At 39.2% G+C, this 17,337-nt stretch overlaps 3 protein-coding genes across 7 annotated transcripts; 1 reads left to right on the top strand and 2 right to left on the bottom strand.

Annotated features, from left to right (window-relative positions):
• Positions 1-3,994: 3,994 nt before the first annotated feature.
• LOC129756547 (chromatin modification-related protein MEAF6) lies at positions 3,995-5,001 on the bottom strand. The gene is made up of 3 exons (XM_055753455.1): positions 4,814-5,001; positions 4,552-4,755; positions 3,995-4,493 (listed from the first exon to the last, which is right to left on the bottom strand). Exons 1-3 carry the CDS (start codon positions 4,889-4,891, stop codon positions 4,122-4,124), a joined length of 654 nt encoding a protein of 217 aa, XP_055609430.1. The 5' UTR covers positions 4,892-5,001; the 3' UTR covers positions 3,995-4,121.
• An 816-nt stretch (positions 5,002-5,817) lies between these two features.
• On the top strand, positions 5,818-11,440 carry LOC129755968 (akirin). 5 transcript variants are annotated; one of them, XM_055752695.1, is made up of 5 exons: positions 5,818-5,920; positions 7,157-7,569; positions 8,584-8,786; positions 8,868-9,024; positions 9,099-11,440. In XM_055752695.1, exons 2-5 carry the CDS (start codon positions 7,338-7,340, stop codon positions 9,107-9,109), a joined length of 603 nt encoding a protein of 200 aa, XP_055608670.1. In that variant the 5' UTR covers positions 5,818-5,920; positions 7,157-7,337; the 3' UTR covers positions 9,110-11,440. The 5 variants fall into 5 exon arrangements, with proteins under 5 accessions (XP_055608670.1, XP_055608668.1, XP_055608667.1 ...); XM_055752693.1 differs by having other exon boundaries at positions 5,852-6,006; XM_055752692.1 differs by lacking the exon at positions 5,818-5,920 and adding an exon at positions 5,927-6,111.
• A 426-nt stretch (positions 11,441-11,866) lies between these two features.
• LOC129755817 (ribosome biogenesis regulatory protein homolog) lies at positions 11,867-13,308 on the bottom strand. Its single transcript, XM_055752490.1, has 4 exons — positions 13,030-13,308; positions 12,476-12,965; positions 12,149-12,405; positions 11,867-12,069 (listed from the first exon to the last, which is right to left on the bottom strand). The coding sequence occupies exons 1-4, from the start codon at positions 13,176-13,178 to the stop codon at positions 11,925-11,927; spliced, it is 1,041 nt and encodes a 346-aa protein (XP_055608465.1). The 5' UTR covers positions 13,179-13,308; the 3' UTR covers positions 11,867-11,924.
• Between the last annotated feature and the right edge of the window lie 4,029 nt (positions 13,309-17,337).

The following is a 17,337-nucleotide window of genomic DNA, read 5'->3' on the forward strand; positions in this document are numbered from 1 at the left end:
TTTTTTTTTTTCAAGAATCCATGGCTGATCTAAACCGTACTAATCAAATCGTTATTAGATAGAAGGAAGCTCGTAATTCCTTTACGGTTATTGTCCCCAGTTAGGTTAGGTATGACCCGGACTGTACTTTCTCGAAACGATATCGCAGGAACGGTTAAAGCTAGATACTTACATGAAATTTTCTGACTTCCTAAAATGAGCCCGAGAGCAGACTTTGATGCCTGAATCAATAGCAAAAAGGAACCAAAATGAGCTATCAGTTGGTATAATTGTGGTATCGGTAGATGAGAAGTGAGACCCAAATTTTGGCATTGTACCACCTTTATTCGGGCAAAATGATACCTCATTTTACTTTCAAGGCATGATAGCAAAGTTAGGTATAATTTTGCCATAAAAGTCTGCTTTGGAGGATTCTATAGATATCTACAGAGGATATCTACACGGAAAATAATAAAAAGGTAAAATTTACCGAGACAGCAAAGGTGAATGCTCGAAAAAGCCAAAAAGGTAACTTCTACCTATTCGAGGTGAAACTCACCTCGCAGCGAGGTAAAATATACCTGAAACGAAGAATGAAAAAAGGTACAATTCACCGAGAAAAAATGTGAATCCAAAAAAGGTAAATTTCACCTCGTAGCGAGGTGAAGTTCACCTGAATTGAGCTGAATAAAAAAGTATAATCCACCTAGAAAGAAAGGTAAATCCAAATAAGGTAAAACTTACCTCGTAGCGAGGTGAAGTTGACCTGGATTGAGCTAAACAAAACGGTACAAATCATCTCGAAAAAAAGTAACTATTTGACGAATCCGTTTATTGAGGTTAAGCTGTTTTGCCGTTTAGGAACAAGTTTTGCTTCGTTCACAATATGTGAAAATCGGAACAAAATGGTAAGTGTTTTCTTAGATTTCATTTAGTTATGCTGGTTCTCTTCATAATACTTTGCTTTTGTTTCAGATCGGCCCACAGAGCTTCGTGTTGTATTCCCGTCAACCTTCAGATATTAACCCGGACAAGCCGGACCTGACAAGCTTGGCGAACAAAGGACTTGCCTCAATAATTTTTAAAGAACACGGTGATATATTTCAAAAATAAATATTAGGTAACAGTCCCTATTTATTTCAAATAAATACCAATTTTTTAATGAATTGTGTTTTTTTTTAATTAATTATTATTGAAGAAACCAATCAAATAAACAATTTAAATCAGTGAATGGGAAAACGATATTATTTACTATTTCGCTAGGTGAATGAGAAAATGGTAAAATCTACCTTTTTGCTAGGTGAATTGAAAAAAGGTAAAATTTACCTTTTTGCTAGGTGAATGAAAAAAAGGTAAAATTTACCTCGAATGAGGGGTGGAAAAAATTCACCTCGCAAAAAGGTAAATTTTACCTTTTTTTTATTTTCCGTGTACAATTTCTCATTATCTTAGACTTTTGAATAGGGTTACCAAAATCACCCAGCAAAAAAAAAAGGTCAATTTGCCGGTTAGGATCATCAGACCCGGAATATTGTTTCGGTTATAAACTCAAAACTACTGAATCAATTTTCATCAACTATACCATTTTGAAAGTGTACAAATGTCTGCTATCAGATGCTTCTTAAAAATTAGAGCTTGGATCTTCAGAAACGACCTTAAATCCAAAAAGTCCTTAAAAATGAATTTTTTGCATCAGAAATAACTTATTTTGTTGTAGTCGCATTGAAAATTTCTTGATTGATAAAAATTCAGATAGATTGATAGGACAGAAAATTGAAAAAATGTGTAAACAGCAAGTCTTTTTAAAGCCGTCCACACTTACCCCAGGCAGGGGTTGGAGACAAAATTTTAGTTTTTTGTAAATAAACTCTTTTTTCTTCATTTTTAACCGCCGTTTCTTTTCCTAACTGGTTGTTTGGAATGTGAGGATTGTTTATGTAGTTTTTCATCGAGAGCCAGCTAGTTTACGAGACTACGATGTCGAGTTGAAAAAGATGCACTTCAACTCGACATCGTAGTTGAAAATTTCAAAAAAGTCGCTGTAAACATCCGTTACTGTCGGAATCGTATCTTTTTCACAGTTATTGGATAGATTAAAAGTAAATTGAACATTTTGCATAAAAAGTTTGAGAAAATAGTGCACAGTATTTTTTTAATAGCCACCGTCCACACTTACCCCGGTGTACCTTAATAAAAGTGCTTAGTTAAACAGACAACAGCTGGTTATTTGAAAATTTTTTTTTTCGATGATTTTATATTATATTTGTTTGAGGATCACGGAATATTGATGAAAAAAAAATTGCTGTTCTGTTCAATTACATTCAATTCCAACCGAGAGTGATGAATTGAAGAGACTGATATGGGTGACCAATTCCAGTATCAAATTATAAAATTTTATAAAGTATATATCGACTTTTATTTTCCTTGTTTTGCTACCCCACTACTCTGAAATGTTAAATTAGATTTTTAAATAATACTATAATATAAGAACTCAAATAGAACACTTCAATTAACTCAAGAATTTTTAATCTTCACATTAAATCCATTTTATTTTGAAATGCAGCTCAGCGAATTTCTGAAATCTCTCGTTGTATGTTTTTCGCGGTTCGTGATCTAAATATCACAAAGTTAGTTTCCATTGGTTTTCATGTTTTTTAGATCAAATAATTCCAAATATAAGCTTATTATTCAGCATAAAAATGGTTTCAAGTAGAAAATCAATCATTTTTTAATTTTTCCATTCATAACATATGACATCGGAAACCAAAAACATTTGTTTACTTCAAATGAATCTTTAAATCAGCAAAAGTTTAGCTGACATAGTGAAATTTCATTATTTCAACCGGGATGGTCACGGTTGGTTTTGTTGGTCAGACACTAACAAAATTATAATAAATTATTTTATTTTTTCTTCATAAATAGCGGCAGTCAAAGACATGAAATCCAACAAAGCGCCTGGAGTCGCGGCCGACTAGATGCAGGGTACCCTCGTAAAAGTCCCGAAGAAAAAGAGACCTGACCGAGTGTGGTAACTAACGAGACATAGCTTTGATCTGTACAACTCTCAAAGTGATCCTGAACAGGATCCAGGAGAAGATTGATGCTACACTCCGATGGCAACAAGCTGGATTCCGATCCGGACGATCATGTGTGGACCACATCAGAACGTTACGAATAATACTGGAACAAATCAACGAATTCCAGAACTCTCATCTGCTGGTGTTCGTTGATTTCGAAAAAGTATTCGACCGACTGAACCATGAAAACATCTGGGCGGCTCCAAGGCGACGAGGAGTCCCTGAGAAACTAGTTAATTTCATCGAAGCACAGTATGAGGAAATTTTCGTGCAAGGTCCTGCACGACCGTGTCTTGTCGGTAGCCAATGCTGCCTCTTTAGGATTCAATATTCATTGAGAGATATTTTGAGAAAATATCGATAATTTGATTCTTACAGTAGAGACTCTTCTGTAATTGCATACATATAGGCGATAAATATATGGGCAAATATCGATCGCCTTCTTTAATGCAACTATTTTTTTTGCCGCCGACCGTGGCCTAGAGGATAGCGTTCAAGTCTTCTAAGCCAAATGTCGTGAGATCAAGTCTTGGTCACGGCAAACATAGTACTCTTTCTGTGAGTTGGTGGTATTAGCATTAGTAAAATGCTAGCCATTATATCCTTGAAAGATGTACGCTTAGTCTTAAGTAGAATTTAGATCTCTTCAAAGAAACATGAAGTTTCACTGAGATCCTATATGTGTGTGTTCGTTTTTTTTATTTATAATGATCAAAATGCAAGAATAACTTTGACTGGTCGTGAATACGGTAGGCAGGCAAATGAAAAGAAACAGAACCTGAAATGTTTCCACAACGGCCTCGTGCAAAGAAAAGCTGAGTTATGAAGACATCTCATGGAGTACAATTTTCATGAGTTAAGGCAGAAACACAATACAGCGTCGGTGACGCGACGACCGACGCTGTATTGTGTTTCTGCCTTTACTTGTCAATTTCAACTGAATTTGGGAAGTAATTACTCCTATTTATTTCCATACTTAACGTGCTACATAAAACGAAACCATATGTAATTCTAAATTGTTTTAAAAATTATGTTTACGCATTTGTACGCCATAAAATCTATGTCTTAACGATGTCTCACTTTTTTGTTGGAACTGTTCTTCTTGACCGATCCAACGCTGGCCTTGTGTTTGGCCGTACTGCTTGGCGTGGATGTTTCCTTGGCTGAATTATTTAGCTCTTTGGTCGGTGTCGATGGCCGATTGAGGAACGACGATTTTTCGAGGATGGCACTCTTCGACGCCGTTAGTGATTTGTTGACCGATGCAACAGCAGCCGAGGCCCCTTTTAGGGTAAGTTCATGCGAGGACGAACCAAGGGATGAGTTGGAGTTGATCGCACCCATTTGGTTGTCACTCGAGTCGTCATTTGTCAGAGATTCGGATTCACTGTTCCGGTCATGTTTGGATTCGTTCGGATCAACCAATCCGCTGACCGCCTGAGGAAAATACCTAGTTGATTATTGCAAACAAAAATAATAATAGTATTTATTCTACCGCCATCGATGTAATAGATGATTTAGAAAACAAACGCTCGGCTTCCTTGAACTTCCGGTTCCGCTTGTCGGCCTTTGAATTGGTAGTTTTATTTGTTGTCAAGTAGCGGTCCCATCCTCGGATTATGTTACCATAAAGCTGAGTATCTTCAAGGTACGATCCTTCGAATGCGTAAATTTGTCTTTCCAGATTGGCCAACGTTTCCTGCGGTAGATTTTAATTTGTTTTACGCGGAGCTTTGTTGGGACCTTAATATACCTACCGAAATTTCAGCTTTCCTCTTCACAAGCTCGGCTAATTCGGCCCGAGTGTCTAAGCTGTTGCTGGACTTGGATGTCATTTAGAATCACCGTTGGTTTGCTATTTAAAAATAAATTAGAAGATTGGTGAAAATAGTTTGTTGACAAACAAGAACCGCGGATTCGGATAGCTTCGCAAAAGATTGATGAGCGAAATACTTTTATTTTACGGGCGAAATAATTGCACTGAAAAATAAACATATCGAAGTCAGTTAAAATTAAACCGTATCTCGCGAACTTTTCCATTACGTCGTATAAAACATTTGATCGGTTCAAAGATGATATTATATTTAATATGCATTTTGTTTAGCTTCCTGCACAAACCCTATACTGTCACAACAGCTTTAGTGCTTATGGTTACTTGAGTGTGCATGTCGTCAAAAATATACATGATATACATGATAACGCACGTCAATAAAAGACAGAGATATAAAAAATTGTTACCTATTTTAGGTAAAGAGGCTACATACTATAGGCTCGTTGATTTTAGGAAAAACTAATTAATTTTTCAACTATTAATTCATCAAATTTCCGCTTCATTTTAAATTTTTCTCAAGTTCTTAAATTTGACATCTGAAAAATAAAAAAAAAACCATCAATATTCAAACACGTTCGCCCCGGTCTTCATAAATTAATCTAGAGTTTCACATTTTCAATTATCATTTTATGAATGCTGGTCCAGTTCATCTGTAAATACGGCGCGTTCGTAATTGATTTTTTCACTTTCCAATGCTTTTGCATACGTTTTTTATAATTATCCCAAAAAATCAATTTACCAACGCGCCGTTCGAGACATAAAACTATTTATCACATCAGGGAAAAGTCTCACCGCCTTCACGGTGCATTTTATTCAATCAAATCTTTTTCTAAATCTGAACGCGCATTTCCGTCAGTGTAGACAAGAGTTGCCCGACCAATTCGCCGCGTGGAGCTCCAACATCTGCGGTCTGGTAACCGCGCCGTCGAAGAAAATACGGGTTCAAAAAGGAAAACGCAACGAACTACCAGAGCAAAAGGAACAAACGGCAGCCATCATCGCAGACGGCGAGCCAGGTCAGTCAGCCAGTGAAGTGAGTAGAGAAGTTGAAACTAGAAACTGCAGCCATATTTTTTCGTACAAGTTCCATATTCGTTCGCAAAGTAATCGGTATCAGAAGTGAGTAATTCGGTTGGAATTCAGCGTAAAACTATGAAAATTCAGTGATTTGATTCAATGCGATCGAAGTGAGTGCGTTTGAGAACGTGGAAAATCATTGAAAAGGTTGGAATTCCAGTAGGAAAAATCATTATGCGTACTAGTTTTTTTTTCCTCTCAAGTTAGCCTTCTCGATACTTGCGTTGTTGCACTAATCGTTGCTGCTTGCTGTGGGAAGGACGGGAATATAATACGTAGAAAAAAAACCTTCGCTAGGGAACAAAGTTGCGTTTCTAGGTGGAAATTCCTAGAAACGTGCTGTGAAAATTTTCTTTTAAAGAATAAAAATTAATGTACAAGTGTTCAACATATGCTTATCCGTTAATCCCCATCGATAAAATTCTTTTCATTCGAGAGACTCCATTGTTGGGAATTGGGAAATAAGACCGTCCGTCGCACAAAAGAAGAAAGCATAACGCAACAAAAACAAGAAGATTGAAATTTGGTAATAATCCAACCAAGGGAAAGAAAGTGATAAAAAATAAGCATTGTGGAAAGACTTCGGTTCGGACTTCGGGTTGTGTACATGAGGAAAGAGTGTTCGTGTGGTCTCGTCTCGGGACAGGAAATGACAAAATAAAACAGGAACAGGAAAAACGAGACTGGCAAGATTTGTAGGCGAAATCTGATTGCGACGTGAAATTTTACTGCTGAGAATTTTTATGTGACCAAGTACCTACGAAAGTTTTCAGTCAAAAGCATTTTCTGGTCAATTTTGAAAGTTTCTGTAATATATTCAGTAGGGATCTCAAAATGTGTTTTCTGCTATTGAAATCATTTAAAAGATAATTTTCTCGGGAGCTTGCTTTTTTGAACACATTTTTGAGTACATGTTGACAATTTCATTTTGGTTCACATTTTTTTGAGAAAATCTGTAAAACTAAAACTTGTTTTGCTATTGAGTCTTTAAAATAGTACCCAACAAGAAATTAAAATGATCTTCTTGTTTTGTATTTGAATTTAAAAGTATTTATTAAAAACATAATTTTTAAGCCTATAAATGATTGCCTGAATTAATACGCAGTAATGAAAACGTCAAGCGAAAGTATTGTTCCGAAGCTTGGTCTCGTTTTACGTGTTCCTGTATACTGACCGACATTATCCCGTACAGGTTTTAGCAGTTCAAAATCCAGAATAAAAAAAATTAGTAAACCACAACTCAAGAAAACTGGCACACCCATACAAACGGAAATATCAAGACTGAAATCCTCAGCGAGAAGAAAAAGCATCGGACTACGTACGATCGACCAGCTGCCGCCGCTCCGCCGAAAGAACCACCACAGAAAATAATTATGGCTTGTGCAACATTGAAACGTGCACTGGACTGGGAGAGCCTGAACCAGAGGCCGTCCAAACGGCGAAGATGCCATCCGTTCGGGAGCCCCAGCAGCAGCAGCAGTCCTTCACAATCCACAGCCGCCGCCTCCAGTTCCGGTGCCTCATCCTCAGCGTCGGCTGCTATGCGTGTTATGGAACCGAAGCCTTCGCCATTCGCCGACACCGGCTGCCCAAAGTTGACCCCAGGTAAGGAGACACTGCTTCTTGTTCTTTTGCTTCTCAATGATAGACTATCCGTCCGTATTTCAAGGGTTTTTTTCCTCATATTTCGGGGGTTGCTTTTGCCTTCCTTCTCTCTCGAAGTGGTCGTGCGACCATCGGTTGTCCACCGACTCAAGCAAAGCCAACAAAATATCCCTTTTTACAAAAAAAAAAAAAAAAAACAAACCATTGCCAAGCACGGCTGGTTTCCGAAAATCGTTTTTGTCATTGCTTCTGCTCCATGCTGGGCTGATTGTCATCGGTTCAATCGGAATTGAACGACCGAATGAAGCTACTGAATGTCCATACTGAATTACTTTTTGCACAGAGCAGCCTGTGTGTACGTGATGCACTGGTGTCTGTTCTGCTTTTCCGTTTTGTGCTGATGGTGCAGCTTTAATGAGATTGAACCTTTTTAGGCAATCCCTTTGCTCACTCGTGGAAAAAAGTTTTTCGATAATTTATTTATTGAATTAAAGATTTCTAGTAAAATTAGAAGTATCAACATAAACCAAGTACATATACACAGTTTGAGTTTTCTTACGAGTCATCCGGTATAAGGTTTCCTGATTTTTTAAATATCGTTCATCATTAAAAAAAAGTCTTGAATATCTAAATGTAAATTGAAAATTGTTCTGAAATGATTGCTCGGTAAAGTCCAAATAATATGTTTTTGTTGTTTATTTATGAGAGCAATCAATCGCTAGAAGTAACCGGTTATTTGAGCCTCGAGGAAGAAACAAAAAAAAAGTTATTTGAGCCTGTTTGCCAGGAATCATCATTTTGTCATTTAACACACATGGTTAAAAATTGAGCTAAATTTGCGGAAAAAAATGTCACAAAATGCACCCTCTCAAGATCCAAAATATAATTTTGTTTGCTGCTTGAGAAAACATTACCGAGTGGGCGTCATTTCTGTCATCCTCCTGTTCTAAAAATATTTAATAAGTGAACCAAATATAACCTTGAATAAATTATCATAAATTGATTGCATTACAGAGAAAATGGCCCAGAATATAACCGAAGAAATCAAAAGACTACACCGTCGGAAGCAGCTCACATTCCACTCGCATCACAACATGGAACGTATGCAGGACTCTGAATCGAGCGGATCCGAGATGGGCCCGGATAGCCCACGCCGGCCGGACAGTCCACCAAGCATGGTCAAGCACCCGGAAAAGGCTTTGTTTACTTTCAAACAAGTTAGTTGCTTTTTCCAAAACATTCGTCTTGTCGTTTCCATTATAGAAGTAATTCTTGTTCGATTTCTCCTTCAAAAATAGGTGCAAATGATCTGTGAGCGAATGCTCAAGGAGAGAGAAGATTCGCTACGGGAACAGTACGATGCAGTGCTGACAACTAAACTCGCCGAACAGTACGATGCATTTGTTAAATTTACATACGACCAAATACAGAGACGTTATGAAGCGGCGCCAAGTTGTAAGTTACTTTCGATGGTTTTATCTCGTTTGGGAAACGCTGAATGATTTGTTTTGTTTTTTTTTTCCTTGCAGACCTCTCCTAATCAGCTAGTTAACTTATGATGTTAAGCAAGCAGCAAGCAACAGCGTCTATAAATGTACATCCACACAACACAGTAACGTACAGCAACAAAAACACACAACTTTCCCACAACACTTCACAAATTTCCTTCATAGGCCGTTTTTTTGCTATTCATTTTTTTACTAAATTATATTAAACCATTCTGCTGATGCCATCATCCGCAGCGAGAAATACTACAAAAATAAGATTGGAAAGACATGTGAGAAAATGAACGTGTCCAACGCTTCGACAAGAAGTTTACTTTGAATTTTGTTGTATGGACTCTACACAGTAATTGAATTTCCAAATATGAATTTAACTTCTGAATCATTTTCAAATTTATTTAATACGAAGAGTATCAAAATACTATACATAGAAGTAAAAAAAAACGTTCTCTGTAACAAAAAAAAAAAAAAATGACTACGAATTCTTGAGACATAATTGATCCTAGGGCTAGCTGCACAACGTGGTGGTCATATCGTGCTGCCAAGAGTGCCGTTTTTAGTCTTGCTGGTCAAACAGGCTTAACTTATGGAACTATCTATCGTCGGAAGTCAGCTATATGAAAGATGAATGAATGACACAAATCGCGGACTCAGATAAATATAGTTTTAATTTTGTTTCAGTTGGTCTCTCAAGTATATCTATTTTTCTAGTTTCTTTTGTTCATCTTGTACTCAAATAACAAATCTTGATACGATGATATATTCATTCTTAGTTTAATTTTTTTTCTTATAGCATTCTTTAAATTTTTGCTAGCAAAATTTAATTGATAAGAGTTTTGTTTGATTGTAAGTTTGGTAATATTTGTCAATTCAGTTCAATCTTGTTTCTTTTCAAAATGCTTCCTTCCTCATAAAACCTTCTTTTAGTAAATTTGTTGTCTATTGTAGATTTTCTGTTTTGTTGCAGTCATAATCACCAACGATGAAACTTTTGTTAGCGTACATGTTAAAATTTATGTTCTAACACTCATCATGCAATAATAAATCGATAAATGACAACTGTGTTAGTTTTACTGTTTATTCTTCTCTTATTTTCATCATTAGATGATGTAAGATCCACTCTGTTCTGTGAGATATCCCAAAATACTTGAAATAATCCAGGCAAATTCCGAAACGGAGTTCTAAAATCTGCTGACCTCTATCATTGTCTCACTAGAACCCTAAGAATGCCAGAAAATTAACCTATATTATTTGCGCGATAGAAAAAATCAGAAGGTCAAGTGACGAAAAAAACTAAACATAACATTAGAAAACACACAACATATACATTTATACATATGGTATATATATATATAAATATATATTTATATACATGCAGAAAAGAAGACATACAATACTGGACAAAGACGTATGTAACCAGAAGTCGGAAGTAAAATTGACAAAATGCAGTAAAATGTTCATGTAACAGTTAAGTTTCTATTTAAGTTAAGGGTAAGTACTGTCATTATTAGTATACTTAATAAAACAGTAAAAGATTGAGCGTAAAGAAAACTAAAAATAGAAAAAAAACACAAAAATTAAGCTTATACTATTATATGTAAGATGAGGTTTATTCGTAAGCGTTTATATACATATGTTTTATATAAAAAAAAAAAAATAAGAAAGAATATGATGCAAAATTTATTTAAATGAAAATTCTAAGGAATACACAACACATAGCTCACCCAAACAGCCCCATGTCATTGCAGAGCAACTCACAGCAGGCACCTCTTTACTAACAGAATCCTTAATAGGTAAGCTGGAAAGCATTACATTATCAGAAGCAACCAACGCAGACATACAAAATAAACTAGCTATAACCTAACCAAAATGTAGCAGCCTGCAAAATGAAACCACACAAATATATATAATAACGACATTCTCGAACTCCTCCCCCAGATAACCCATTGAACGAGTTACGGGGAGCTATTCGATGTTTTAGTCCGGTAAAACAACTCATACAAAATACATAGCATCAAAAACACGCAGCATCTAATAGCCTAACTTACCAAAGCAAACGAAACGATTAGAGAAAATGAAATCAGAGTTAATAATGGCAGTGCGTAAGAAAAATATAGAATTGAAAAATAATCTATCTATTGCCAGTTAGCCGTCGAAGTGCGAAGGTTGCGTTCATGAAGTTGTAGACCTTCAAACACGCGGCGCGTTCGACAGGACGAACGGCACTTGGCAATGTTCATTGCAATCCCTAATTTTATTTGTATTTCATCATTTGACTACAAAAGCTGAATTAATGAAATAGGCAGACGAAACAAGTAGGAAGTAAAAACATCTCGTAAATAAAAATACAATTTGCTAAGTATAAACAATTTTGTATGTGCTTATTTAATTTCTACAATCCGAAACTGATATTTGAAAGGTTATCCAGAATGGTCAATTTCATAAATGTTTGAAGCCCAAAACTCAAAACATTAATTGAACTGATTCATCTTATTTATTTTATTCAAAAAAAACTTAACATGACCGGAAAAGATAATAGAAAAAAAATTTTTCACCTGTCGTTTTTCACTTCACTTATCCTTTGAAATATGACTTCAAATCTCAAATTTGCTTTACCACACAAAAAAAGCGCTCTGAGCGATTTAAAAGAGCTGATCTGATGCTATTCAAGTAAACGAAATAATGGTTAACGGGTAACGGGCCATTAAATTCTGGTTAACAAACATTTAAAGAATAGGATATCATTTGTGCCTCCTATATTTGTCAATAGTTTCGGATGAAATCAAACACTTAACTTGTGGAATAACTCTTTTTTATGACTTTCGAATAAAATATTGTGGAAATTAAAAACATCTAACGCCTCTTTCGACCGACTGCTCGTTTGCTGTGGTTCCGTTTGCCTTGACCACCTTTCGGTTTCTTCCTGCCAAAGCTACCCTTCGCACCCTTTTTACCTTGCTTCTTTTTCGGTGCACCTTCAGCCGATGCAGCTTCTCGTCTGAAATAAAATTGTACATTAATACTGAGTTTTTCCAGGAACACATACAATTTTTCCAGAAACAATCATTTCAACTCACTCTGCTCTTGCTTCCGCTTTTTGTAGAGAAATGGCTTTCTCAACATCGATTTTAGGTTTTTTGTTCAGCACTTTACTGACAATGTCCAGATTACGTTTCTTTTCACCCGGCAGTGTTAGCGGTGTCCGTTTGCGTTTGCTACCCGGAATCAGCTCACGTACTCCAATACCACGGGCCACCTTCTCGTTTGAAAGTTTCTCTTGGAAGACACCGACTGAAGCCGTCGACGCCTTAGCAATATTAGCGGCCGTGACCAACTAAATTTATGAAGAAATCATCATTAGTAAAAATAATTCAAACAAAAGGAAAAGGCTCATAAGTACACACCTCTTTAGCCGATGCAGATTCTGGCCCCAAAAACCCTGTTCGCAGTGTTTGTATTTTCTTGGTTCGGGCAATGTTCTTCATGCGAGAAATTTCATTCTTGGCAATTCGTTCAATACGTAAATCGCGCTTCTCTTGGAACATGTCCTTGTTGGGATCGGCGTTCTGGGGTACCTCCAGAACCCAGTCTTTCTCTTTCTCCGCCTTGTATCGCTGGTAGCCGTACGTTGGTACCCATTTGTCCAGCACCTCATCGTACACCTTCTTGTCCCGAGTACGTTTTTTGATTCCCTTAGCCTTGGCTATTTGTTCCCATTTGGTCAGCGGTTTAGGTACCGGTAACTTTCGTGCTCTGGGTAGAACGGTCCGCGGTACTGGCAGTTTGGCTACTATGTATTCGTCCTGACGATCCGTTGGCAGTTCCCAGATGCTGTTAATAAGCAACTGGGTATTGTCCCGCGTTAAATCCAGTAAATATTGTTCATGGTCGGCTCTAAATTTATAGAGAATTAAGTAATAAGTTAGAGATCGCAATACTTTAGCTTTTTCAAACTTACTTGAACTTTTCGTCGTCGAAATAGTTTGGGTCGGTTACCATTAGATGTCCCAAATCAGTTGCAACTTCCAGGTGTTTTTCAACCGTGATAGGTTTATATTTTTCCAAATCTTTTCGCTGCTTGTCCAATACTTCTTTTACGATATCCATTACTGTAATTTATTGGCAAATAATGCCTAAAATCAACGACAAACTAGAAGGTTACTTGTTATAAATTAACACGTTTTCGCGATACAATCGAATGGAATGAACTGAATGTTTACCTGAAGCGACTGACATTCGGGTGTACACATAACCTCGTGTTTTTAAAACCAGCGTTGCCATCCTTGAAACACTGAAAGTAATGTTCGATACTGAATTGAAAGATAAGACATGAAGTTTCCACTACACGGTTAATGTTGTTCAATGTTTATTATCATAAGAGCACCTGCAACGGTTCAGGCGTAAATATTGGTTTTAAGTATGCCAGTTTTAGCACAATTTGAAATTTTAGAATCGGCTAAAACACCCACTCCCCACCGGTGTAGGAGCAAATTTAAAACGTAAACACTTTCATTGCAGGTACTCAATAATTGAGAAGAAAAAACCCATTTTATTAGAAAAATTGCATAAGTTTTGAGTTTCACGGTTAATTGTCTTAAAATTAATTCTACGAATATTCTTTTTGACAGAACAAGGATTTCAACTATTCTACCAGAATTTCATTAATTTAAAAGCAAAAATGACTACACAACGAGGAAAAAAGGTCAATTGAAACAATTCTTCAATTAATTCAATCGAATTGCTTTGAATCAATGAAATAAGGTTTTGTTGAAATGAAATGAAAAAGCAATTTTTTTTCAAGTTATTGCTGAAGTCGATATGGTGGAGGAAGGAACACTCGCGGAATAAAAACTACTTCGGAGACGATTATAAAATAACAACGTGGTTTATTCTCTGGTAGTTTTACCAAGATTGAAAGCAAGCGGAACACTGTGAACGCAAATAATGACAGCGCTACCACATAGGCGGGTACGAATAGATGGGGGCACATTGATAGGGTTTGCAATACTCAACACGCCCGCTCAAACGCAGCAATCTGCCATTCCAAGGCTGTCCCGTAGCTTTCTAAACGCTGGTGCAGGTAGACCCTTAGTCAAAATGTCCGCCTGCTGCATCGACGTCGGTATGTAGTCGATCTTGATGATGTTCCCCTCGAGTAGCTCACGAACGTAGAAATACTTAACGTCCATGTGCTTCAGACGAGACGAATCCTTCGGATTTGAAGCTATCTTGATGGTTGATTGGTTGTCCTCGTGGAACTGGATGGGACCCTCTGGACAACGTCCAAGGTCTCGCAGCATACGAACCAACCACTGACTGTGGCATGCAGCCACACACAGAGCTACAAGCTCCGCCTCGGTTGACGACAAGGATACCGTTGCCTGTTTCTTCGAAAACCAGCTAACCACAACACCATATACTTTGAACACCGCTCCCGACACGGAACGACGATCGGTGATGTCACTCGCCCAATCAGCATCGGTGTACACCTCGAGAAGTGGGCTGTCACCGCTGCTTCGATAGGTTAGCCCCAGCTGCAACGATCCTTTAATGTATCGGAGAACTCGTCGAAGATGAACCCAATGTTCTTGATTCGGGCACACTTGGAATTGGCTAAAGTAATTCGCAGCCACAGCCAAGTCCGGTCGGGATGTCAACGAAACATACATGATGCATCCGACCAATTCTCGGTACGGTTCCGAGATCCTTTTCGACTCTTCTCCTTTCGGAAGCTTCAACTTATTCTCCATCGGAGTGGACACGGGACGGCAATCCTGCATTTGAAAACGTGTCAACAGACTTTCCAAATATCGCCGCTGGCTAATTCGCATCACTTTCTTTTTCGTGTCACGATCAATCCGCATACCCAAAAAATTCTTCACGGCACCTTGGTCGCTCATCTCGAATTCTCGAGCCAAACACTGCTTGATCGTGATCACCAACTTTTCCGACGGACTCACGATAAGTATATCGTCCACGTACAAGACGATAATCACCTGCTGCTTCCCTGTGCCTCGATAGTACAGACACAAAACGTTTGGGCTCCTTTTGAACCCTAGCCGCTCGACGAACTTGTGGAACCGGATGTTCCAAGACCTGGACGCCTGTTTTAAACCATAGAGCGACTTATTCAATCGACAAACAAGTCCGCTCTGCTGCTCGAAGCCCTCTGGCTGAAGCATGTACATCTCTTCGGAAAGTTCGCCGTTGAGGAATGCCGTTTTCACATCCATTTGGTGGACGGCCATTCCTTCCTCGTTCGCCAAAGCCAGGACAGCTCTCAGCGTGTCCATGCGCGCTACCGGGGAGTAAGTTTCAGAGTAGTCAAACCCCAATTTCTGGCTGAAGCCCCTCGCTACTAAGCGGGCCTTGTAGCGCGGCGGCTGGTCATCTTCAGACGGCTTAAGCTTGAATATCCACTTGCAGGATATTGCGGTTCTTCCTTCTGGCAGCTCTGCTAAGGTCCATGTACCGTTTCTTACCAACGCGTCCATCTCCTCCTGCATCGCCCGCTGCCACCGAACCCAGTCGTCACGTTTCTTCATCTCCTCCAGCGAATCCGGCAAGTTCTCGACGTACGACACGGCATTCAGGGCAAAAGCGGCGTAATCCACTTCATAATCCTTGTGCCAAGCCGGCGCAGACTTCGCGCGGACCGGACGATTTTCAGAAACACTCTCCGTCTGTTCTTCGGGATACCACTCTTCATTAAAACTTGCAAACTCTTCGTCCTCTTCTTGCGCGCCGTCGGACTCTTCAAGATCACTCACTTCTTTTTCGTGTTCTACACGATGCACTTTTTGTCTTTCGTGATTTTCACGATTCACTGTTTGTTCTTCGTGTTCTTCTTTTTCAGGTTGCACACAGATGATGGGAAGACTTTCCTTCTTTTTCTTCACTTCCTCCGATGACTGCAACTCCTCCGGAATCTCCACGAAGTCAACGTCGTGCGCCACGACGATCTGCCTCGTTTGCGGGTTCCACACACGATACCCATTCGGTGCATAGCCAAGAAAAATGCCTCTCCACGCCTTTGCGTCCAACTTCCGGCGGGTCTCTTTCGGAACGTGGACGTACGCAGTGCAACCAAACGTCCGCAGCTTACTAACATTCGGGCGTCGTCCCTCCCAAACCTCGAAGGGAGTCGCATTCGATTTATTTGCACTGGTGGGGCATCTGTTCGTCAAAAACACGGCAGTCTCGACGGCTTGCACCCAGAATTCTTTGGCTATCTTCGCATCGTCAATCATGGCTCGAGCTCGCTCAACTACAGTCCGGTTCATTCTTTCGCTGGTTCCATTCTGTTCGGGTGTGTAAGGGACGGTCCATTCAATTTGGATCCCCTTACGCCGGCAAAACCCGATAAAGCTCTTGTTCTGGTACTCACCGCCATTGTCGCACTTAATTCGAGAGATTCGATTCCCGAATTTGGCCGTAACCAACGCCTCGTAGTATTCAAAACAATCAAGCACTTCAGTCTTTTTCTTCATTGGAAAAACCATCGCGAAATGGCTCCAATCATCCACGAACGAAACGAAATATCTTTCACCGTTCAGTCCGGTAGGCGTAACCGGTCCACAAACGTCCGAGTGGACAACTTCTAGCACTCGCGACGACCGTTTCCCTTCTCGCGCCGGAAAGGGCTTACGCGTTTGTTTGCCGATAACACACGATTCGCACACGATCTTTTCGTTGCTCGAACTTCGCTTTACTGGCGACAATCCGTCCACTAAGTTCTTGTTCACCAGCAGATCTAACTGTTTTTCGTTCAGATGTCCGAATCTGCGGTGCCACAACTGCAATTCTCGCGCGATTCGACCACACGCGAACAACGATTCACTTCCGCAAATTTCACTCGTGTATAAATCAAGCTCGTAAAGTTTTCCGCGACGCGAACCGGTAGCGACAGTTTCGGAACCACTATAGATTTTCACTTCGCCTTTATTAAAAACAACTCGCATTCCCTTGCTCTCAACCTTCAGCACAGAAAATAGGTTGAAGCGTAGCGATGGCACAAACAGCACATCCGTAACTGTACATGGAATGCTCTCACCTTTTACGCGGGAGAACAGTCTCACCGTACCAGAATGTTGAGCCACGATTGAATCGCCATCCTTCGCCACTGCAATTGTCACCGGCTCTGCCAGTGGGCGCAAATCTTCGAAAAGCTCCCGATCCTTAACGAGATGATCAGAGCATCCGGAGTCATGTTACCGGTTGAGCGTCTTGCCCTACATCACCACATTAAGAACACTCAGGAAAAGCG

Source organism: Uranotaenia lowii, chromosome 3 (genome assembly GCF_029784155.1).
Source record: "Uranotaenia lowii strain MFRU-FL chromosome 3, ASM2978415v1, whole genome shotgun sequence".
Taxonomy (NCBI): domain Eukaryota; kingdom Metazoa; phylum Arthropoda; class Insecta; order Diptera; family Culicidae; genus Uranotaenia; species Uranotaenia lowii.

Coding starts and splice junctions, on each gene's coding strand:
- LOC129755817 (XM_055752490.1), bottom strand. CDS start 13,178: ATGGATATCGTAAAAGAAGTATTGGACAAGCAGCGAAAAGATTTGGAA. Junction 12,966..13,029: donor TTCGACGACGAAAAGTTCAA/GTAAGTTTGAAA, acceptor CTATAAATTTAG/AGCCGACCATGAACAATATT. Junction 12,406..12,475: donor AATCTGCATCGGCTAAAGAG/GTGTGTACTTAT, acceptor TCATAAATTTAG/TTGGTCACGGCCGCTAATAT.
- LOC129755968 (XM_055752695.1), top strand. CDS start 7,338: ATGGCTTGTGCAACATTGAAACGTGCACTGGACTGGGAGAGCCTGAAC. Junction 7,570..8,583: donor CTGCCCAAAGTTGACCCCAG/GTAAGGAGACAC, acceptor ATTGCATTACAG/AGAAAATGGCCCAGAATATA. Junction 8,787..8,867: donor CTTTGTTTACTTTCAAACAA/GTTAGTTGCTTT, acceptor CTTCAAAAATAG/GTGCAAATGATCTGTGAGCG.
- LOC129756547 (XM_055753455.1), bottom strand. CDS start 4,891: ATGACATCCAAGTCCAGCAACAGCTTAGACACTCGGGCCGAATTAGCC. Junction 4,756..4,813: donor AGAGGAAAGCTGAAATTTCG/GTAGGTATATTA, acceptor AATCTACCGCAG/GAAACGTTGGCCAATCTGGA. Junction 4,494..4,551: donor CATCTATTACATCGATGGCG/GTAGAATAAATA, acceptor TATTTTCCTCAG/GCGGTCAGCGGATTGGTTGA.